Source organism: Crotalus tigris, unplaced genomic scaffold (assembly GCF_016545835.1).
Source record: "Crotalus tigris isolate CLP2741 ecotype Arizona unplaced genomic scaffold, ASM1654583v1 scf7180000018053.2689490, whole genome shotgun sequence".
NCBI classification, from domain to species: domain Eukaryota; kingdom Metazoa; phylum Chordata; class Lepidosauria; order Squamata; family Viperidae; genus Crotalus; species Crotalus tigris.
The window spans coordinates 34,665-58,040 of record NW_024096796.1 but is presented as its reverse complement, the minus strand read 5'-3'; the positions used below and the strand labels follow the sequence as shown (position 1 = coordinate 58,040).

At 40.9% G+C, this 23,376-nt stretch overlaps 1 protein-coding gene across 2 annotated transcripts in view; it reads left to right on the top strand.

The window, feature by feature from the left end:
- TFE3 (transcription factor binding to IGHM enhancer 3) overlaps window positions 1-20,832 on the top strand; it is a 30,566-nt gene extending 9,734 nt beyond the window's left edge. For both annotated transcript variants that reach the window (XM_039347064.1, XM_039347065.1), the window contains exons 2-10: window positions 8,637-8,750; window positions 10,863-11,076; window positions 12,307-12,582; window positions 12,738-12,827; window positions 13,972-14,083; window positions 14,599-14,655; window positions 17,956-18,031; window positions 19,382-19,529; window positions 20,413-20,832. In XM_039347064.1, the coding sequence (XP_039202998.1) occupies window positions 8,637-8,750; window positions 10,863-11,076; window positions 12,307-12,582; window positions 12,738-12,827; window positions 13,972-14,083; window positions 14,599-14,655; window positions 17,956-18,031; window positions 19,382-19,529; window positions 20,413-20,721 (1,396 nt within the window). In that variant the 3' untranslated portion in view covers window positions 20,722-20,832. The remainder of the gene's footprint in view (window positions 1-8,636; window positions 8,751-10,862; window positions 11,077-12,306; window positions 12,583-12,737; window positions 12,828-13,971; window positions 14,084-14,598; window positions 14,656-17,955; window positions 18,032-19,381; window positions 19,530-20,412) is intronic.
- The last annotated feature ends 2,544 nt before the right edge of the window (window positions 20,833-23,376 follow it).

Sequence of the window (23,376 nt, the reverse complement as noted above, 5' to 3'; positions counted from 1 at the left end):
TCATATTCTACAGATTGAGGCAGGCATCATGGTCTTTGTGTCAGAGGTATGCATTGATGGCTATGATGGCCTTTGGGCATCAATTATGATCATTCTTAGATCCTCCTCATGGTCACTCATGTCTTGGTCATTTCTTGGCTGGGTTATTACAAGGGCTGTCATGAAGACAGTTGTTGTTGGTTCAGAGGGCAAGATTCTGAGTAGTTAATAATGCATCTCATTTTGCTTGGATAACACTTCTATATTAATATGCTTCTATGTTAACAGCCACTGGTGTCAGAATGCTACAGCACTAAAGAATGCTTGTGATGTGGTCTTAGAGACACTATTCCTCAGTTGCAAGCCCTTTTATGCTCCATGAGACTTTTTTACATTCATCTTGGTTGAGGTTTATATACCACCCCATGCTTGCATAAGCAGTGTGTTGCAAACCCTAGCTGTCCAAATTCTGTGTACACAATAGAAATACCTAGACTCCCTTCTCATTGTTTTAGAGAATTTTAACAGTGCTAATCTAAATCAAAAACTGCCCAGATACATTGAGCATGTCAGCTATCTCACTAGGAGCAGAAACATTTTAAACCATTGCTACTTCATATTAAAAAGATGCTTATTGTTCTCTACCAAGAGCAGCTGTGGGCTTCGCTGATCATTGTATGACGTACCTTGTACCTGCCTATAAAATCTGTGGTCAAAACAGTGAAGTCTTGGACTGAAGAGGCAGTTAGAGTTACAGGCTTGCTTTGATTGTGCAGACTGGAGTTTTTTGAAGCTGCTTCAATGGACTTGGATGAATTCACTGATACTGTGATATCATACGTTAGTTTTTGTGTGTGCCAACCAAGAATGTGGTCATATATAACAACAATAATAATAAACCTCGGTTCGCAGCTAAGCTCAAGCAGCTATGTTGTGCCAAAGAGGAAGCCTACACAAAAGGAGATAGAATGTTGTACAATCAGGCCAGGAACCTATTAACAAGGGAGATCAGAGCAGGAAAGAGAAGCTACTCTGAAAAGCTGAGGAATCAGTTTTCAGCTAATGAACCAGCAAATGCGTGGAAAAGCTGAAGAATATTGTTGGCTATAGCAGACATCCCTCCCTTACAGAAGAAAAGTGACAACTGGCAGATGACCTGACTGTGTTCTACTGTAGGTTTCAGAGGAGATCACTTGTCCATTATTGCTACCTTCCCCATCTCAGATATACCAATAATAGCCAAGTCTCCAATACCTATCTCCATCCCTCTGGGGCCCCCCACCTCTGGTGAGCTTGAAAAAAGGTGTGTGAGGGCTATTTCATAGACAAAGGATTGGAAAAGCACCAGGCCCAGATGGAATAACTCCTTCTTGCTTGAAAGCTTGTGCTGATCAACTCACCCCCATCTTTACCCACATCTTTAACAAATCGCTGGAGATGTGTTATGTTCCTTCTTGCTTCAAACGCTCTACTATAATCCTGGTTCCCAAGAAACCCTCTGATAGAGTAAGAAACTATGGTGACATGAATCAGAATGGGAACATTAGAATCACCCATTCCTGGCACATCTCAACCTTCCGCATAGCTTTGGATAATGCTTGCAGCAGAACAGTCCTTTCAACCCTGCCATAGTAATGTCCAGCGGGCCATTTATTGCTTCTTTCAAACTGAACAGCCTCTCCGTGCTTGAGATGTGTGATGGAGGAATAAGTTTTCTTATGAATTCCAGAGCATTTTCTCCACCGGCCATCTCCAGCACCCATCTGATCTTGTGGTAGGTATTTCTAAGGGTGCTAGAAATGTTGCAGTGACCAGGAAAGTGGCATCAGTTTGAAGAGCACATGTTTTATATGCCAAAATACCTGCATTTCTAATCCTCCTGAAAGGTGCCAAGGATTGAAATATCCCTGAGCACAATGGAAAGGAACTCCAGATCTGGCTGACCATTAGTGAGCTAATGAGACAAGGGGTTTGTTTACCTTTGAATAAATTGGTTTATTACAGAATAAATTTAGTTGCAACATATGAAACTCTCTGCTACTCAGATGAAGTAGACTTGGTTCGTACAATCATTTGCCAGAATAAATACGTTAGTCTCTAAGGTGCCATTTCAGTCTTGACTACCCTCTAGCCTTGCTTGTCAATGAACTGTCAATATAGAACAGGGATTTCCACCTTTTGGGGGGTCAAGAGTCATATATGGAATTAGGGCCTCAGTCACAAAATAGCTCCTATGAATCGCTCAGTGAGTCACAAAACATGCTTTTCAGAGAAAGGCAGTGAGACAATGGAAACAAATATATTTGCAGTGCATGATCTTTCTTCAAGACTGCCCTCCAAATGTCTTTCTCTTTCTTGTCCCTGATATTCACTCCCCCAGTTTCTACAACCCAATAATTTTCATGCTCTCATACTCTATTTCCCTGCTGTCTCTCCCTAATATCTACCCCAGTCTTATCTATTTCTCTTCTTCCCTTGTAAGGTCTTTCCAGGTCTGGTCTTCTCACTTCATCTTCCTATCCCATTTGGTTGTTCTCAGCCTAAATCTGGTTTCTCTGCTTCTTTCTCCAAGATGATCCTGCCCCCCTCCTCCAGTCTACATTCTTCTCACTGCGGTTCAAGAATCTCTTCTCTTCTGTCTCTTGCTTTTTTTCTCCTCCCCGTTCCCATTTCCTGTTATCCAAGGTTAAAAAAAATGAATAAAAGTGGTACCATATCACAGTTTCAGCAAATAACTTTGCTGGCATAGGAATGTTTGCCCATGTGTACAAACACTATGCTATGTTGCCTGATATAGAACACCAGACAATACTTTGTCATGGAGACAAAATAGTATGTATCAGACACTTTGTGACTTGAATGAATGGGCAGGTTTAAGTCCACATATACTGTTTTGTAGGTACTTCGTCCCAAGCTGTAAAAGAGCAAAACCAGCCTTTCAAATTATGCTCAAAAATGATTCCCGATGTTTTAAAGCTCATTAATTCTTATCTTTCACAAGGTGGTAAAATGTCACGGGAGTCTTATCATTTCAATCAATGGTTTTATGATCTCACCCAGCAATTCTTGTGTGTTCAGTCCAATCTAAGACCTAAGAGTAATTGCCAGGCTGAGTCAAGGAATCCTTGGCTCAACTGTTACCTTTGCCTCTTTGTAGTAGCCAACTGTACCTTTGCTCCACCAGTACCAGATACTTCTCCTTAAGTAACTTTCAGGGTTGCTACAAAGATTATAGCCTGTGAAGTTTGTGGATGCATGTGTTTGAAAGGTTAAGCTAGGCTTTTAGTAGAGTGGAATAAAGCTATTTTTCTGAATGAAATCAGACTTTTTAATGATTTAGAGGAAGGCCAAACCTAGCCTTGTAACTCAGAGATTTCATCCACTTGTTTGCCTGCTAGATTACAGCAAAGCTGGCTGAGGAATTCTGGAATTTGAAGTCCACAAGTCTTAAATTTGCCAAGGTTGAGGACCCCTGTGCTAGAAGACTACAGTTTCTGCTCCTTCCCTACAGACTCAGGTTCTGATACAGCAGTGGTTCTCAACCTTTTTAATGCCGCGACCCCCAACCGGTCGTAAGTCGAGGACTACTCAACCGGTCATAAGTCAAGGACTACTCAACTGGTGCAGCACCGTTTGCAGAATGGGACTTTTGGCGGGCTCAGCAGGGCAGAGACAGCCTGGACAATTCCTATTGGCTTTTGAAAGCCAATAGAATTAGACTCTATTCAAGAGAGTCTATTCTATTGGCTTTCAAAAGCCAATAGAATAAAAGGGAGTAGCACAGCTAAGGAAAAGGGGAAAAAAATGGCGGACTGTGTTGTTTGGCGACCCCCGTGAAATGGTCGTTCGACCCCAAATGGGGTCCCAACCCACAGGTTGAGAACCACTGTGATACAGGAATGTCTTTTGTGGTTGTGCAGAGCTCACCTGCTGCAATATTTTTCCTCAAATTTGGCTCTTGGGAGATAGGAGGTCTTTTAGCACGCTAGTTGTACAATTTCTTCTCTCCCGATTAGGAATCTCCGTTTTCAGTTCCACCATGTTTGGCTTGAAAGAGTTACCACAAATTCCGACTAAGTTCTAAATTTTGCCTTAGTTTTGTGCTTTGTTAGGATGGTCTCATAGCCCAGTTTTAAACTTTTATTTGTCTTCTTGCCTGCCTCTGGGGCCAGTTTTCTATCCCTGGAGAAGGCAACAATGAGAAAAGTTCCCTTCTGAGCTCTGAACAGTAGTAACTCTACGTAAAATCCAAACACAATTTAGCATAAGGGCAGTAAAGTCAGGTTAGTCTTTCCCAATTGGGACACAAGAATTTTCAGCTTCAGAGGTTTGGGGAGATGAAATTGGTGGATTCAGGCAACTGGATTGTTTATAACTCAATGATTTGTATGATCACCATTGTGGTGGAACCCCCTGGACCACAAAGCAACCTCATTCCTACAATCAGAATCCTATTTCGTGGAATAAGGTCCCTTTGCAGACATTTCTGCAAAGATTGTAAAAAAAGAAACCCCTTGGATTGTTCCCAGAATATGGTAACTGGAAATAAATTAGTTTTGAATAAGAAGCTGCCCTAATCAGTTATTATAATAAGAAGCTAATACATTCTGGGTTGTTGTTTTTTTTAAAAAAATATCTGAACAGCGTTTTCATTTTTTATCACAGTTTCTCATTTCTGGTTTTCTTTTTGCAGCTCTTTATCGTCTTATATACTTTTACCAATTTTCTTAGTTGTTTCTTTAAACTAAAAAGCCCTGCCTTCAGCAAATAGGTTATTACCACCCACTATACATCCACGTCACACTTCAACTAACTCTTTTCTGTATCTTCTCCAGCTCTTGATTAAGTATTTAACAACAACAATAATAATAGAAGAGTTGGAAGGGACCAGGGTGGATAATAATTGATGATTTTTTAAAAAGAAATTTAAAAAATCAATTTTTTAAATTTAAATTAGATTTTTTTTATTTAAATCAGACTTTTTTTATTTTGATCAAATTTATTTTAATAAAATACTTTTGAAGTAAAAATCTATCTAAATATAGTTTTCTATTTAAGATACATTAATAATTTAGTTTAATCAGCATGAAATGGAGCTTAGTTATATAGCATGAGGCTGTATCTTCTACAATATTTACATTTTTGGTATCCAAGCTCTGCAAGCCGAGATAACATGCACTGCATTGATGCATTCACACAGTTTCACAGTAACCATGAGATAAATCATAAAACAATGTTCAGGAATTTATCCCATTGTTTTGCAAACCTATGTACACTACAGACTGTATGATTGTTTGAAGAGAAAGGCATCTGCAGCAGGCTCTAAGTGTTTTAATTAAATAAAAGAATTGAGTAGTTCTCCAACTATGTGTGATTAACCTATTAACCTAAAATAGGTTCTGATATCACTGTTTTACTAACCTGACAGCTTATTATTCTAAATAGGAAACCTTAAAAGATTCTAGCTACCAGCAAGAATGAGTCCGTACATTTAAAGAGCACCTGTCAATTCAGATCCATCATGGCAGCGCCTGTTAGCGGGCATCCACTCACCTGCTGCCCATCACGTCCCTCACCTTGTTGTGTCACTGCCACATCAGCAGCCGTCCCATTAAAGTGAGTGGGACAGTCAGTGAGTCAACAGCGGGTCAGAGGAGGAGCCGCTGCAGATGACAGTTGCTCTTTAAAAATTATGATTTAAATCGAGTTGATTTAAATCAAGCCTTGTTGCTAGTGATTTAAATCATGATTTAAATTGTGATTTAAATCGATTTGATTTAAATCAAATCCACCCTGGAAAGGACCTTTGAGGTCTTCTAGTTCAACCCCCCGCTCAGTCCATTTTGGAATGGACTGTCCTGAGTGTGACAGGTTATTCATTGCAGGTTTGAAGCTTTTTATGTGTAGAGAGTAAAGAAAATGATCTTGACAGAGTAATGCAGGAACCATTACCTAGGCCAAGGGCTGAATTTTTTTTTTTTTAAGTACAGAACAATGAGATAATATTCAGGGGCAGTTCAGGAAGACGTCTCCCTAATCCACTAAGTATAAGAAGGAATAGGAGTAGGTATAGCTCAATCAGACCTGCAAGATAATTATAGTCAAATCTCAATACATTTAGCCTTCCTGTGGAGTTGATTTTCCTGGTCTGCTCTACCCAGTGAGGCTGACACTAAAAGCCATAAGTTCCAGAGATAGTTACATCCATCCCTTCAGAGACATAGGATAGCTTATGAAAACGTAAACAGTATTTCGTTATTAATAAATTTTTTATGGATTTTTAAAAAAATCTCTTAATAACTTGCATGCTAAGACTAATGTGTGCTAATAACAATAATTAACTCAGAGGCAGCATGGTGTTAGGCTGGGACGGTGAAAATGCAGATTCTGTTCCTTCTTCATCCAGTAAAGCTCACTGGTTGTTTTTGGGCCAACTGCCCCCTCAGCACAACTTATTTCACGGGGTTGTTGTTACAGAGAAAAGCAGAAAGAATGCTGTGTACACAGCCCTGAGCTCCTAAATGAAAGGCAAGACATGAGGTTAATAAAAGTATAAAACAAACAATGGTTGAGATGACTGAATCAACAAGCTTTCCAATCATCTGGGACTTTTCAAGTATCAACAGGCTGTTTACTTGAACAGCTGAAATCAAAGAATTTGGGTGATGTGGTTTTCTCAGAATCAGATCTGTGGTTAGGCAGAATGAAGCAGGCACTTCATGCAGCTAACTTGGAAGTCAGGGGTGCTGGATCCTCTCGTTGGCCCTGTCTTTTGCTGTCCCCAGATGTAGGGAAAAATGTAGTCCCCTTGCTAATGTTAAAGTAAACGTTAGCCGCTAATCCAGTTTTTATCAGTACACAACATGGAATTTGAAAGTCTCAGGTAGCAAAACATGTAAGGCCATCCTGGAAACTTACAAAACAGGCAACAGCGGCTAAGCTGATCGTGGAAAAAAAAGAAATACCCAGAATTCGTAACAACATATCTATGAGACTGTTTGAAGGATTATGAAATAATGCGGAAGCTTCTGATTTTCAAAGAACTCTGCAGCTGGCCAGATAGTTAAAAAATTGCATGAAGGGCCAAGGAAAAGAGAGAAATGTACTTTAGTATTTCTTCACCTGGTTCCAGTCCTAGACAGAACGTTTAAATCATCTGGGAGATGTTAACTGGATGTAATCAGATACAGAACTGTGCTAACATTGCACTAAAGTCTTGCCAGATCATGCAGAGAAAAAGAAACACTGAAAGAATTGTCAGTCCCCATTCTTGGAAAGAAAACATCCTGCTGCTAAAAGACAAAATTCTTTCCATCTCTGTGAAAGATGCAAGTCCCAAATTATGAAGCTCCTTAGTAAGCTATGTCAAGAGCTTACTGGTTGTCACAATTTAAAAATCATGCTTGGGAAGTAAAAATATTTTCACATTTGGGTAAATCATATTCTTTCTGAAATATATGTTGATGATCTTAGGGTTGAGATAAATGTGTACATTTCAGATCTGAAAGTTTAATGAGTAAGGGTTCATGCTTGGTATAACGTTCAAATCATGTTTCACTTGCATTTCTACTACCTCCTTTTCCTTGTGGGAAATTTCCCTACCTTTTCCCCTGTACTTGTTTATGGCCCAAGACTGTGATTTGCAGACACAAGGAACCTTTTTTTATTTATTCAGAATCGGGGGATAGTTGCTAGATAAAAATGATGCCAAGAAAATGGAAAGTTGCAAGGGTTGTTATAGCTTAACCAACTGTTACTATTGAAGTCTGGATTGCCTGTTAAAGAAAATGAAAGTGGCCAGCAACATTAATTGTTAAAATCATCAATATCCCTCAAATAAGCAACAAGCAACAAACCGATAACGGAGAACAAGAGCAAAAAACAAACAAGCACAAGTTTGTGATGTATTGGATTATAATTGCTAGCCACTTGTCCTAGTTCATGAAAATACTAAAAGCAGAATTGAAGTTCCTCTGTTGAAAAGGATACTGCTCTGTCATATCACCAGCAGGAAATGCAATGTGATATCCAAACAAATGGATCAGTAATAAATCCATTAAAAAAAATGCCAAGTTTTCACATGCATTTCACAGTTTTGCGTTGTCTCTGTGAAGGATATTCCTTAGGGCAGGAGCCCTGTTTTGGGAGATGTTGAACCTCAGATGCTAAAGGAACGAAAACTTCAGCTCTGACATTGACTATAGCATGTGGGAAAAGAATGTAGATATAGGGAAAGAATAACTTAAAATTGTAGCCCCTGAAGCCAAGAATAGCTTTCAAAATAAGAATTTGAATCTGGAAGCAAACAGATAAATATAGACTTAACAAGGTTGGAATAATACTCGGTGATTTGTCTCTGGCAACAGGGTAGCAGTTAACCTCTGAAGACCAAAGAACATTTTTAAGGATATCTTAAGGCCCATGTAGTATATGTGTTGCAGTAGTCCAGTTATATACTATTAAAGAATGAGTGGCCTTGGCAGGTCTATTTTCTCTAAGAAAGGATGTCACAGAGTTATTAAGCAAACATCAATGTCTCCTGCTATATAGAGAATGGCTTAGAGGAGCTGAGTCTCAGTTTATTGGCTGAGATAAATCTTAATTGTTCCAACAGAAATAAGCATTGTGTCTTAATCCTTGTCTGTGTTTTCAAACAGCCTCAGCTCTGTGCCTCCAGAGTCTGGGATTGTGGCCGACATTGATTTGGAGAACATCCTGTCTCTGAGCAGCGAGAACTTCTACCAACTCAAGAGCCAACCCATTGGTGTCAGGTAGGAAGGGCGATGCATAGTTATGCCTGGGCTCTGTGAAGCTATTATCTTTCTGCTTCTCAGTTACTAGGGTGGTGGGATAAGATAACGGGAAGGAGAATTTCTGAATATTCCAAGATCAGATGATACTATTGAGAGGATTTTCCTTGGTTTTTTTTTTTAAGCGCAGTTCATTCATTTCTCTGGCACATTTTATTCTGTCACTTGCAGGTAGATTACATAATCCTTCAATTCTACGGTTTCAAAATGACACATTTAATTGTGGGTGCTTCATTGATTTATCACTGGCCTTTCTCAGGTTTTATAGTATTTTTTCCTGAACTTCAGATAGCCCTGAGATTTAGTTTAAACTATGGCTTTTAAAGATGAGATTTTTATATTGTTACCTGTAAGAAAAAAAAGACAGGTAAGGTAATTCAGGCTAAGGCTAAGATAAATAATGCATCTTGTTTTTTTGTTAATCTTCCTCATAGACCAAAACTGCTGTCACAATTTTTTTTCCTAATGCTTGCACACATTTATGTTCATAAAATTCAATACCAGATGTTTCCGTTGACATAGTAGACTTTTGCCTGGTACATATTTTTGTCTATTTTAAAAATAAAACCTTATTCCCCTATCTTTTAAAATGGGACTGGTCAAACATTCTTAAATGGAGCTGGACTTAGTTTCCCAAATGATCCCTTTTAATTATGTGAGTTTCTTCTCTTATAGTATATTAAACACCGAATTTCCCCAAATTTCTAGCAAATGGCCATGGCAATTTAAAACCTGGCTTTTTTTTCTGTTCTTCATCTGATGCTCTGACCTCAGGTGAATCATCTTCGTTTAAATACACATGAACATTTTTAGACTACAGCATATTATCATCATGAAACAGTTTACAGCAGTAGTAATTGTTGCAAGATTGTGGTGTAAGAATTATGCTGAAGGTTGGATGAGTGAGCTTTGGCCAAAGAAATTGCTGGTGTAGTGATTGTTCCTTGATCCATGTTAACTTTTAGATGTAGTGAAATTGACAGTTTTTTAATGCAATGCAAATAGTGTGAAGGAAGACAGTCAAGGCAAGGGAAATTTCATATTTCATGAACGTGTTGCTGATGTATCAAGGTATCTAGCTTTGTAAACTACACAATGTCCTATTGGACTCTCTAATCCAAAGCAAAGTTACCCTTCAGGTTTTACTTACTGCCAAATTACCTTCAGATTGTGTATCATGTTACACTTTATTCCAGCTTCACAGCAAAACATCCATATACGAAATAGTACGTGCAGTATTTACATGCAAAGTTTGTTCAGATTTCTGCCCAGGAATTATTGTGAGGGGCTGGGTTGGTTTTTTTTTTCCCCCCTCTTATTAACAGAGTACTGCTTTCTCTATAGGGCTCTCAGGAAAGATAAGACACCATAGGGTAAAGAAAGGACTTTGACCTGAGGAAATTATAGTTGTAAACAGGAGGGAGATGAGATCCTGGAGAGGTCATGCTCTTTTTCTCTTTCCTTCCACGTGTCTCAGCATCAGAGCTAAGTCTTCACATAGTGTCCAAAATAAGATAATATGAGCCTAATGGTTTGTGCCTCAAGTAAAAACTCTAGGTTGATTTGCTGGGCAATCCATTGGTTTCGCTGTCCACAATATTCTCAGGAGCTGGGTCCTTGAAGGTTGTTGTCAGCCTGAAACCTGACAACTTATCTCAACAATTGCCCTTACTGGGCATCAGGAAAGATATACTGTATCTCCTATGCATACTATTTTAGTGCATCATTGTTTCATTAGTGGAAAGAAAGCTTTATCTAACAAGTGCCTATTCTAATTACGCTCAGTGTAACAGCCTGCTTTATTTATTTATTGCATTTCTGTTGTGCTACATTCTGACAAGTCTTGGCGGCTTACTTAATGTAGGATATTAAAAAAATATGTCCCACTTGTATTCGGGAGCTGGTATTCTCTTAGCAGAGGGGCTTCTTTGGAGAATGTACTGGCCAGAGCAGTAAAATAATTCTGATGGTCTCCTCTCTCTCTCTCTCTCTCTCTCTCTCTCTCTCTCTCTCTCTCTCTCTCTCTCTCTCTCTCTCTCTCTCTCTCTCTCTCTCTCTCTCTCCTTCTTCCAGCCCTCCAAGGGCCCCAGCTGAAAGTCCTAACATGTCATCCCGGGTTCTACTCCGGCAGCAGCTTATGCGGGCACAGACGCAAGAACAGGAACGTCGGGAGCAGCGGCAGGCAGCACAGTTCACTCCTACACCTGCTGCACCAGCCACACCGGCTATTTCTGTGAGCCCACTAGCTCGCCCTGCACCTGCCCAGGTGCCTGTGGAGGTATTGAAGGTAAGAGAAAAGAGGAAGCAACTCTGCCTTGGACGGAAATCAGGTTTCATCCTAGTCAAAAAAAAAACCTAGTTAGAAGAAGAAGACTTTGAGATTGAAAGGCGATCTGAAAGGGATTCTCCTTCACTTGAAATATTTTCTTATTTACAAAGGGTACACAATAACACTGGAACTGCTTTTGGAGCCCTAAGGTAGCTTCTCTGCCCTTCCTCTCATTTTTGGGCCATAACTGCTTCGCCTCAGTGTTCTTTCACCCAATGCCATTTCCTTGCATCCGTATCTCTGTAGTCATGGGAGAGAATGACATAACCTCTTTCTCCATGCAAAAATCCGAGAGCTGCATTCCTTGATCTGGTATATATCTTATTACATTGGACATCAATAGTTTCACATTTTTAGCAATGGCCACTCTGAACAGGGACTCTGGGAATTGGAAGTCCAAACATCTGGAAGATCCTCGAGTGGGAGGAGACTGTATTATTTATTCCTTGTGTCATGTTGCAATTGGCTCCTGAGTTACTTAGAGTCCTGTTGCCTTCTGCAGCAGGTAGATGGAAGGCTGCAACTCCTGAAATTCTTAGCAATGTTCATCTTGGCTAGGGAATGCTGGGAGTTGAAATACAGACTTCTGGAGGATGCCCAGGTGGGAGATTATGTATTATGTATTCCTTGGGACAGCTGTGATTGGCTACTGAGAATCCAGCTCTCCTATTGGACAAAGAGAAAGAGACATCAATTTACGTCAGTGTTCTTTATGTCACCTGTTTATAAATCTGATTTAAACCAACACAAAATACATTGGCAAATTCTCTGAAAATAGATTTAAGTTCAAGCTGGCTGGATGTCCATTTTCCCCACCTTCATATTTCCCGATGCCAGGCTATGCTGCAGGTGCAGTGGCACCTCTTCACGCAGGGTGCAAATTTGAAGTGTAAATTTGAATTCATTGGGAACAGCAGGGAGGATTAGTTGTGACAGCAGTCTTTGCTTGACAGGGATAAGGTTGGCTCCTTCTGTTAATTTGATTACATTTGTGTACGTAACTGAGGGTGAAGTTCATATTCAATTTGCCAGTGTTTAGGGATAGAGGTAGGCTTTCAGCTTGCTAAGTTTGGTGCTTTGCCTTCAAGATTTCTGAATGCTTGGAAATTGTTTTGCAAATAGTCAAATGGCACTGCCCAAGTGATGGTTGACTCATACTTTCCCTCGCTTTTTCTCACTTGAACTCAGGTTCAAACCCATTTGGAGAACCCCACAAAGTACCACATCCAGCAGGCACAGAGACAGCAAGTCAAACAGTATCTTTCTACTGCTATGGGGAGCAAGATGTCAACCCAGGCATTATCCGGAACTAGCCCTGGTGCACCCACCTGCTCTCCACAGGCTGTTTCAGGTCCTGAGCCCCCAACTGGTTTGGCTAACCAGCAGGGAGTGGCAGGAAGCACTGGCAGTGCCCCCAATAGCCCTATGGCAATGCTCAACATTGGTTCCAACTCTGAGAAAGAAGTGAGTAGAAATTCCCCTATCACCTTCATACTCCCACTGCCTTTCTTTGCCTTTTCCCTCCATTCTTGCTCTCTGAATATTTCCAGTAGCCACCCCTCCCCCCCTTCCGCCCATGTCAGATACGTCTAATCCCACCCCGCTCTCCTCTCTGTCAGATTGATGATGTCATTGATGAGATTATCAGCCTGGAATCCAGCTACAATGATGAAATCCTGAACTATGGTGGTCTACAGATGCCGAGCACTGTGAGTAGCTTTTGATTTATTTATTTATTTACACACACACACACACACACACACACACACACACACACACACACATATGAAAAGCCTGTGACATCCTAAAGACTGAATGTATGGTTTACATTTTCATAAGCCCTAAGTTGACTTGAGCAAGTGGAAATTGATACCATGAAAAGTATTAGACTAAGGGGGAGGCAGCATCTTCTCTTATACCTCCTTCCACCTTATTGGGGTTTTTTTGCTACTTAAAATACAGGATTTGTGCCCTAAATTGTTGGAAACTATTCCGTTATAATAAAGAGTGTTTTTGCCCAATACTGGTTGTGTACCTTGGGAAACTGGACCGGGGGAGGGGAAAGCTGCTGCAAAAAACAAAAGGGGGGAAGTTATTTGACCCAGAGGCTTTGGGTCACCCGTCTCTCTTTTTTGTGCCATAAGATTCTCTATTGGTTTTGATCCACCAGACTAGTAGGATGACTGCTTTGCAACTCTTCAAATAGATAAATTGCTTGGTATAAAATGTGTTTGAGAGATGGAGAGAAGTAAGTAAAGTATTACAAAGAACAACCATTTTGAAAATATCAGTCATTTTCCTCTTTACTAACACAAATTAAATTATATTAAAAAAAGTTAATCAAATTAAAAAAAGGTAAATAAAAATAAAATAATAATGTTTTTATTTTAACTTTAGTGCTTTAAAAAGTACTTCGCCAGAATACATCACCTCCAAGTGGTTGGTTTTTTAGGCATTCTCAGTAAATATCAATAATTAAAATTAACTGGTTATTGTAGATATTTTTTGCATTTTATATATCTTCTGTTTCGATGTCAAAAGTCTATAGTTCCCATTTATTTCTTCATAAGAGTATCCTATTGGCCATTAAGATAAGCCAACGTGGAGTAGTGGGCAGAATGTTGGACTGGATTGGGGAGATGTAGAATCAGAACCCCATTCAACGGGAAACAAGCTCCCTCATTGATTTGGGGTTCATCCATAGCTCTTAGTTTCCAGGTACTTACCTTCTGATCTAGATTGGGAGATCTAGATTAGAAGGTAGATTCGAAAGTAGCCATCTAACAGTACAGCAAAACTTTCTGAGCTACTAGCCTGGAAATCCTTTCAACAACTCTTTTCTGTTCTGCACAGCTGCCAGTCTCTGGAAACCTCCTGAATGTGTACCCAGGAATGATGGAACCAGCTGTAACTGTCAGCAACTCCTGCCCGGCTGACCTTCCCAATATCAAGAGGGAGATGTCAGGTACTTAATTGGGGGAATTGAAAACATGCCAAAGTTGAGCATAGAAGAGTGCTACATTGCAGGAAATGAAAACAGCGATATAATCAGAGTTGACTATGGTGGGCGTTTAGGAGGCGGGAGCTTAGGTTTTGCTCCTAGAATAGCTGCCTGGAGGTTATGTCTCTTTCTCCACACAGGAGGAAAGATCAGTGAATTTGTTCCTTTTAGAAGTTGAAGGAAGAGTTTGGGGTGTGCAAGGGAAACCATAATGCTGCTATGCCTGGCATCTGGATTTCCTCTAGTCTCTCTAGACCAGGGGTAGAGCAGGGGTAGGCAACCTTGTCTCTTTTATGACTCATGGACTTCAACTCCCAGACTTCCTGAGCCAGGGCTCAGGAAGTCTGGGAATTGAAGTCCATGAGTCATAAAAGAGCCAAGGTTGCCTACCCCTGCTCTAGACCCATATAAGAAAGTAGCTGGACATGGTGAGTAGCTTTATTATTATTATTTCTGTCTTATTTTTTGCCCCTTTGCAGAAAATGAAACCAAAGCATTTCTGAAGGAAAGGCAGAAGAAAGACAACCACAATTTAAGTGAGTAGCCTCTTGGATGGACTATCCGTGATTTTCTATTTTGGGTTTGAAATGGATATTTCAATACTGAGAAAAAGAGCAAAAATGTTTTCATGTCTATGAGACCCCCTATATATGCTTACCTGCTTATTTTGGTAAAAGAAAACTGACTTATATGAGGGCAGAGGTCAGGTCCTATCTCCCCTGATTGGCTCTCTTGGATTTTCATCTTCTACACGATCCTTTTGAATAGGGCTTAAAACTGTAAAAAAAATTAAATAAATCTACGGGCAAAGCAGGCACTTGATAACTAAGTTCTAATCTCTTTGAAATCAGCAGAACTTTATTCTGAGTAAAAATGAGCAGGATGTAGCAAATCATTTTTTTCTCCCTCAGAGAAAACAGAGAGAAAGAGAGAGAAAGAAAATCAGGAGTAAAATTTGGTGAAATTGGACATAATTATTCTATATTGGCCTGGTTTACTGTCTCAGTATTTCAATGCAGAATTGGTTTGGCCTGTTTGCACATCTTAAATTTTCAAAGCCTGAAAGTAAGAGTCAAAATTTTGCAGGACTTAAAAGATAGTAGACTTGATTTTCTAACTTTAAATTATATTATCAAATAAGCTATCCATCACTGATAACACAACTGACACACTCTCTGAATAGCATAACTATAATAGCAGTTATAAAAGGAGCTGGCATGGCCACTAGACTTCACAAGTACTGTTTTCATGATACAAAGGAACAAAAGAATGGTAAGGGACTTACAATAAGGGAAAGTGTGTTAAAAATTTGTAATCTTCCACAAGTAAGAATGAGCTCAGCAATTTCAACTTCCCTATATATGACACGTTATGCAGCAAGGCTGATTCATACAGCTTCCAGGAAAAGAGTCAAGAAACTAATTAAAAACAACAGATGAAATGTCTTGAACAAGCAAAAATTCTCCACTGTTTTATATTAAATATTAAAAGCTTAACATAAATATTTAAATAGTGGCTAGTAGTTGGGGAAAAAAGAAGGGAAGAATTTCAAATTCTCCTTCACAATATTTTTACTTAGGTCCTTTTGTATCTTTTTTCTTCATTCTTTTGTAATCTTGAACCATATACAATATAATAAATTACATATTTTAATCAGTTAAGCATTCCCCTCTATTTTAATTAGGATGTTACATTTTGGGAGAGAAGAAGAGAAATTGTGTGCTTTCTTGGAAGAAGAATTTTCTACCCTTTTTTAGTGTATGAGATTAAAAAAAATATTTATTTTATGTGCCGCTCTCCTGAACATGAGATTTCCTTAACTGAATGAAAATCCATATTTCAGCTTCTATGTAGCATGAAGGGTTTTTTTAAAAAAAAATCCTTGGGCAAATTGTTTTTCTGTGAGATCCTTAGTAATAGTGAAGGCTTTAGGCTGAAAAATCCGGGCAATCTAAGATCCATTATTGTTGAGAGCAAAGATCAAGTGGCTTCATTTGAAAGTGACTGTTAAATTAAGCATATGTTGGCTTGGAAGCTAGGAATACTATACTAGGTGGGCTTGTGAGAATCTGATTCATGGGGAGGGAAACTGTGGAAAGGTTGGTTTTGACCCACTGCAGTCCAGAAGTAGGAGAGAGAATAAAATGATATGGCTGCCAGGCATATAACACTGATGAAGCCTGAGGTAGAATAAGCAGCTAGACCAGTGTGTAGAAGATGCCTTGGATTGGCCTGTCATTTATTAGGGGTCTGGGTGGGGAGATTGGTTGATGCATTCCTTTCTTTCCTCTCTCTCCACCCAGTGCTGCATTTTGTCAAGCATTTTTCTGTGCTAGAACCTGCAGCCCTATTATTCAGCTGTGTTTCAGCTTCTGTGCAAACTCAAGATTTTATGCAAACACGGGGAAAGATTCTGTTTGCAAATTCAGGAAGGATCTGATACGCTTTATTGGAATATGGCACATTCCTTAATTGATTTCTATTGACCGAATTGGAAAAGAGGTGAAAGCACTGACAACATAATGCATTTTTATGAAAAGTCCTTTTTGGACAGAGACAGTCAAACATCAGTGTTCCCGTTATTTCTAAAAAGAAAGACACCAGCTATAAAACTATTATGCCCTGCATGTGTCAAATGCAATGCTCATACAGCATGTGAAAAAAAAGTATAGTAATAGTAAATAGTAAACATAATAAAGTATAGTCATGAAAGCCAGCTCAGCCAGTCTCACACACACACAGCCCAATTCAACTCACAGGGTTGCTGTTGTGGGGAAAGTCAGAGGAAGAAGGAGCATTGGAAGAAGGATATGTTCGCTGCCTCGAGTCTTTTATAAATATAATAAAGATGTGATATAAATTAAAAAAAAATAAAATAGTAATCAGTACTGGATTTTTTTTTCTTCATCATGTCCATTTCTCAGAGTCTGCTTGGACAAGTGCCTGCGGGTTTTTCAGAATTGATTTTCCATTGCCTCCTTCCTAAGATTGAAAGTGACTAGCCCAAGGTTATCCAGCTGGCTTTGTGCCTAAGGTCGGACTAGAACACACACAGCCTCTCAATTTCTAGTCTGATGCCTTAGCTACTGCATCAGACTGGCTCTCTAAATAGCTTATTTTGTGCATAATTCAGTTCCCTGTTAATTATGGGGAAATAAAGAACTACAGAGATCCCTATTTTCCAGCCACTGAAATAATTTGCATCTTTATTTTTAAGAATATTTGTATGCCTGCCATCACCCTGTCAATCAGTTCAGTCCAGATCAAAATTATTTGTAATTTAATAAGAGCTAGCCCCCAATTTAAAACCGAAGTGTTAAACTGCCTAGGCAAATACAATATTTTGCTTGCTTTGAAAAAAGATTGCAGTATATCTGAGTCGCTTTAAAGATGCACCACTGCTTAGAAACCCCCTTTCTACTTTTCAGTGGCATTATTTGAATAACAGAAGCCCTTGGAGAAACAGCCTCAGAAGAACTTAAAGCAGATTCATGTGGGTTGAGATTTTTGACATTTTCCCTTTATACTGTGTTTCAAAATATATGTTTAGAAGCATGAGGCTGGGAACCTTGCCTTTAAAGAATCTGGAAGTTGAATTTTGTGCCCAAGAATAATACCATACAATCCCAATACATATCTCACTTTGAAGGTAGCTTGGCATAATGGGGAATTTATCTAACAAATGTTGAGAGATGCAGTTGGATGCTATAAAAGCAAATTGCTTTGCTTGCTGGAAAAATTAAGGCATTATATGCATTTATTGTTAATAGTTGCAGCAAAAGTAGGGGTCCTCTGTCTCTCCACAGGGCCTCTTACACAAGTCTCTCTTTTTGCAGTTGAACGGCGTCGTCGATTTAATATAAATGATCGAATTAAAGAACTGGGGACCCTCATCCCCAAATCTAATGATCCGTAAGTATGAGAGCTTCATAACTAGTTAATCAAAATAAGTTTTATCTGCAAAAAGGGACACAAGCTTGTATAGGCTTCTGTGTAATCCACTGAGCTTCCCTGAGTGATGTATAAAACATATTTTAAAAGGTGATTTGATTCAATTTTGGTATAAAGTCAACTATGATTATGTATTATACCAATGGTGGTGAACCTTTTAGAGACCAAGTGCCCAAACTGCAACACAAAACCCACTTATTTATCACCAGGTGCCAAGTGGGTGTGGCCCACTGGGTGGGCGTGGGCGTGATGGTCATGGCAGGCTGGGTGGGTGTGGCCAAGGTGGAGGTGGTCACCTCAATGTTGCTTGTGGGGAGGGATGCCTGTGGGGGTCGGGCAGGTTTGGGGGAGATCCAGGTGGTCTCTGGCAGGTGGGGTGGTGGGCAGGAGGCTCGTCCTGCAGGGTGAGGCAAGGCAAGGCGAGGCAGGGTCGGGGTGCCATTGTTGCAGGGCAAGGCGAGGCAGGGGCTGGGGCGGCCGCTGCCTGGCACCATCAGCCCCCGTACACAAAGGCCAGCAAGCGCATGGGGGCCGGCAGTGTCCATCAGCAGTGCATTCTGGGGCTCCACAGCCCGCTGCCAGCAGTTTAGAGAAGCTGCCTCTGAGCTGGACGACTGGCCGACAGCTGAGGAGGTGATGCAGTGGGTCGTGCCTGGGAAAATGAGAGCATGCGAGGCCAGGAGGGATGGGAGGGGCGAGAGAGAAACCACCCATCCTGGGATGCATCCGACCACATGGGACCTCAGCGAGTAAGCGGGCGGCTGGTTGAAAAGGGATGGTTGCCATCTCTGAGGCATGGCACGTGTGCCCACAGAGAGGGCTCTGAGTGCTGCCTCTGGCATGCGTGCCATAGGTTCGCCACCACTGTATTATACAGTACAATAATCATCATAGCCGGTTGTAATTTATTTAACAACCCTCTAGACTAACCACCATTCAGTAGGTGTAGAAATTATCTTGTGAACACTTCAGTAGCTGGTGATATAGAACACTGAATGCATGAATAAAATAAAATGGTGTGGGAAACAGTTGTATATAGAAAGTCATTGCAATTCCACTACCCTGAGAAGCATGTGTTGGCTCAGTCATACCGTGACTGTCATTCAGTTCCCACTGCTGGTATAAATGAAAAGTTTATCTAGAACTAAATGTTGTCTTTTGCCCATGCCAACTGGGAACATTGGAAATTTAACAGTACAAGATATTTGTAGGGCCCAGTTGAAAGAAATTACCTTTCCAGAATTAAATGGAGTAAGATCTAAGGACACTTAATTCCAGATCTCTTATGTCCCCTCCCACTGCATATTTTAGGGAAATGCGCTGGAATAAAGGGACTATCCTGAAGGCCTCAGTAGATTACATCCGCAAATTGCAGAAGGAACAGCAACGCTCCAGGGAGATGGAGCTGAGGCAGCGTAAATTAGAGCAAGCTAACCGCAGCCTGCAGCTACGAGTACAGGTAGGAGAGCTGCTGAGGGGATGAGATAGAGCAGGGGTGTCAAACTCAATTTCACTGAGGGCCGCAACAGCATTGCCGTTGCTCTCCGGGGGGGGCGGGGGGGCGGCCAGGGGGGGTGTGGCCTACTGGGTGGGCGTGGATGGAGTAGGTATGGCCTACTGGGTGGGCATGGCCAGCTCTACATCATTCGTGTCAAGAGTGCCTGTGGGGGCCTGGGCAGGAGTGGGACAAATCTGAGGGTTTCTGGCAGAAGGGGATGGGACCGGGGCAAGCGCCAAGGCATGGTCCATTTCTTCATTCCTAACAAAGGGTGACACCTCCCCAGCATGCACCCAGGGGGTGGGGCTGGTTCCTCGCTGTTTCTAGATGGCCTTGTGGAGCTAAGGGACTGAATGCGTTTCAGCATAGATGGCCACCACAAAATTCTACATTGGCTCCCGGCCAGACTGGGCCAGGGCCAAGGCAGTGGGGGCCATTCCATCACTGTTTCCAAGATGGCTTCGCGGGCCGCATCAAACCACTTTGTGGGCCGCATCTGGCCCCCGGGCCTTGTGTTTGACATGTCTGGGATAGAGAGAGTGCAGCTGAAGCAGGGACTGGTTCCTCGCTGTTTCTAGATGGCCTTGTGGAGCTAAGACTGAATGCGTTTCAGCATAGATGGCCACCACAAAATTCTACATTGGCTCCCGGCCAGACTGGGCCAGGGCCAAGGCAGTGGGGGCCATTCCATCACTGTTTCCAAGATGGCTTCGCGGGCCGCATCAAACCACTTTGTGGGCCGCATCTGGCCCCCGGGCCTTGTGTTTGACATGTCTGGGATAGAGAGAGTGCAGCTGAAGCCTGCTACCGAGTCTCACAAGCTTGTCTGTAACTTCTTCTGCAGGAGCTGGAACTTCAGGTCCAGATGCATGGGCTGCCTTTGACTTCCACCCAGGGGCTTCTGGCACAGTCCTTGGGAGGAGATCCAATTCCACCATTTGCAGAGTCCCTGGACCTGCCCTTTTCAGCAGAAGAGCTGGGTCTGGGTCTCACACTGGGATCTGATGGGGGAGCCTTGCAAGATGTTCTCATGGACGAGGGGACTGCTCTGTCCCCACTGGGTGCCTCGGATCCACTTCTTTCCTCTGTCTCTCCTGGTGCCTCAAAGGGCAGCAGCCGCCGTTCCAGCTTTAGCATGGAAGATGATTCATGATGGCAGCCCTTGGATGGAAGAGCTGTTTTACATGTCTTGTTCTGACCCATTGCAGACTGCTGCTTACACTCATCAGCTTCAAAACCTGGAGGCTGCTGTAGGCTATAACCCTCTGGAAGTACCACTCATTTCATAATATTTTGTATTTTTAAAGGTGTCTCTTTAACAAAAAGGGTGGGGGCACACGGTTAAACCTTCTTCCTGTATAGAAGGTGGGCTCAAACCATGTAGTACCAAACTTTCTTCTTAACACAGTAGAAACAGAATTTTGTTACAAATTGTGGGACAATTTGTATGTTATCTGCACCCATTAAGGCTCAGAAATGCAGTGTGATAAACTTGTGCATCTCCTGTAGCTGTCTATGGAGATTCTCAGTCATCTAGGTCATAGTTGTCCCAAAGGTGTTTTTTCACGAGGCAACTGGACTTTGTTTTTCTTTGAAGACGTTTCGCTTCTCATCCAAGAAGCACCTTCAGTTCTGATTGGATGGTGTGCAGTCCCCACCATCCAGTCAGAGCTGAAGAAGCTTCTTGGATGAGAAGCGAAATGTCTTAAAAAAAAAAACGAAGAAAGTCCAGTTGCCTCGTGAAAAAACACCTTTGGGACATCTCCCGTACCCAGGGCTTTTTTTCTCATAGAACACCCAGAATGGAGTTCCGGCACCTTTTTTGGATGGAACCTTGTAGGGTAGGCAAGGCGGGTTGTATGACGTGTGAGTTCTGGCACTTTTTTTTTTTTTTTTTTTTTAGAAAAAAAGCACTGCCTGTACCTATTCTAAACTTCAATAAGGTGTTGCTTTAATGCTGTGCAAGGAGCATGTGATCGCAAACCTTGATTCTTTCACTTTAACCTTTAACTCTTGCATCTTTCCTGTATATAATTTGGGCAGAATTGGGAAGGGAAGGGAGAAGGAAAGTGGACTTCTTTCACAACATTTTTGGAAAGCAGAGAGCCACTACCTTTTTTTTTAAAAAAAAAAGAGAGAGAGCTTTATTTTATATAGATATTGGACTTTTTAATTTGTACATCTCAGCCTTTTCCTGTCATTGTTTCCAAGTTTTACTAAACTGCCACTTTCTACTTCGCATTTAATATTTGAGTTACTTGACACTCTACTTCATGATACGGCTAGACCATGTGGGAGAGCAACAAGACGGTACCCCTTGGAACTTCACTGGGCAAAGTTGTAGGGCAAAGAAAAGTAAAAAACGTTCTTAGAATTGCACATGTAACTATTGAAGAGTCATGGCTGCTCAGTAGGATATAATTGCCACCTCCCCTGGTTTTGGTAAGATAAAGGAAACTGTAATCAGTTTTTTTAAAATAATTTCTTGCTTACTAGATTGATGTTAGCAGAAGCCTAACAAACAGGACTGTTTTCTGATTTGTTAAGACTAAAAATACTGGAAGCAGATCTATGACCTGTTCTCTGGGTGTTTAAAAAAAATGGGCAAAAATTGTTGCAAAGACAATCATTTGGGCTTCACTGGAAACGTCATCACACCATGTATATGAATGCTCTTGAAGATACGATGACCCTGTTCCAAAAGGTTATCTGAACACATAAACTCTTAGATCTCCAATATTATTGGATGCCTAGATTTAAAAAGTTGCTTGGCACTTCTGTTTTCAGGAAGGATAACTGGGAGGAACTTCCTAAGAGGAGTTGGGTCTGAAGATGCATGGGATATAGATTGAACTTTACAGGAGGATGTGATAATGTAGGTAGCAATTTTGGAATGAGAATTATGAGTATCTGGGCAGCTTCTCAGCTGAGATCTTGAGCAGGAGACAAGGAAATGGGATTAGGTGGTCAGTGTAAATGAGTGGTGCATAGTGGTGTTGTAGCATGTTGGCAAGAAGAAAGACGGCAGAGGACAGAGCAACCTGGAGATACTAGATTGGACAAGTGGTTTCAGTTCTTAACATGAATTGAGTTGGACTGTTCAGGGGATGAAAGAAGGGGAAGAATTGCAAGTTTGGGGAGACTGTTTTTCCTCTTTTGTGGATTCTACATCCTTAATGACCCAGATACCACTTTGTATTGTTTTATTTTGTATGTTTAAACATTTCCAATTACCAAAACTAGAGGCTTCTAAACAAATAAATGAACAATGACCATTTTCTATAGTGAATTATGCCACCTGCTTCATCACTGTGTCCTGCAAAATTTAAGGTGTCTCTATTTTTTAAAAAAGCCGTATCTGGTTGGTGATCAAAAAATCAAGATTTCTCATGTTGAAAAAAAGGATCTGGATTCAAGCTAGCGAGAATTCATATTCATTAACCTTATTTTACATAAAGGATGGCTGAGAAAACAGTTGTTCCACACTTTAACAATGTGATTCGATCTCTGGGTTTCCAATTGACCACCATTATTTTAGTTTCTGTTCTGAAGTCAGCAACGGAACAACAAAAAATCTCAAATGCAATCTTGTAACTGATGTGTTTAGTCCATGCTTTTATTAAAGATTCAATAAAATCAGGGTTACTAAGTGTCACACTTGACATTCAGATGCACATTTCTGATTCTAGAGTGCTGAGTGCATCAGTTTTGGGTCATATATGAAGTCTTATTTCCTTCAAAGATTCACAAATAAGGGATTAAGGGATACACTCACCAAAGTTATGGGCAAGAGAAATAGTATGAATTA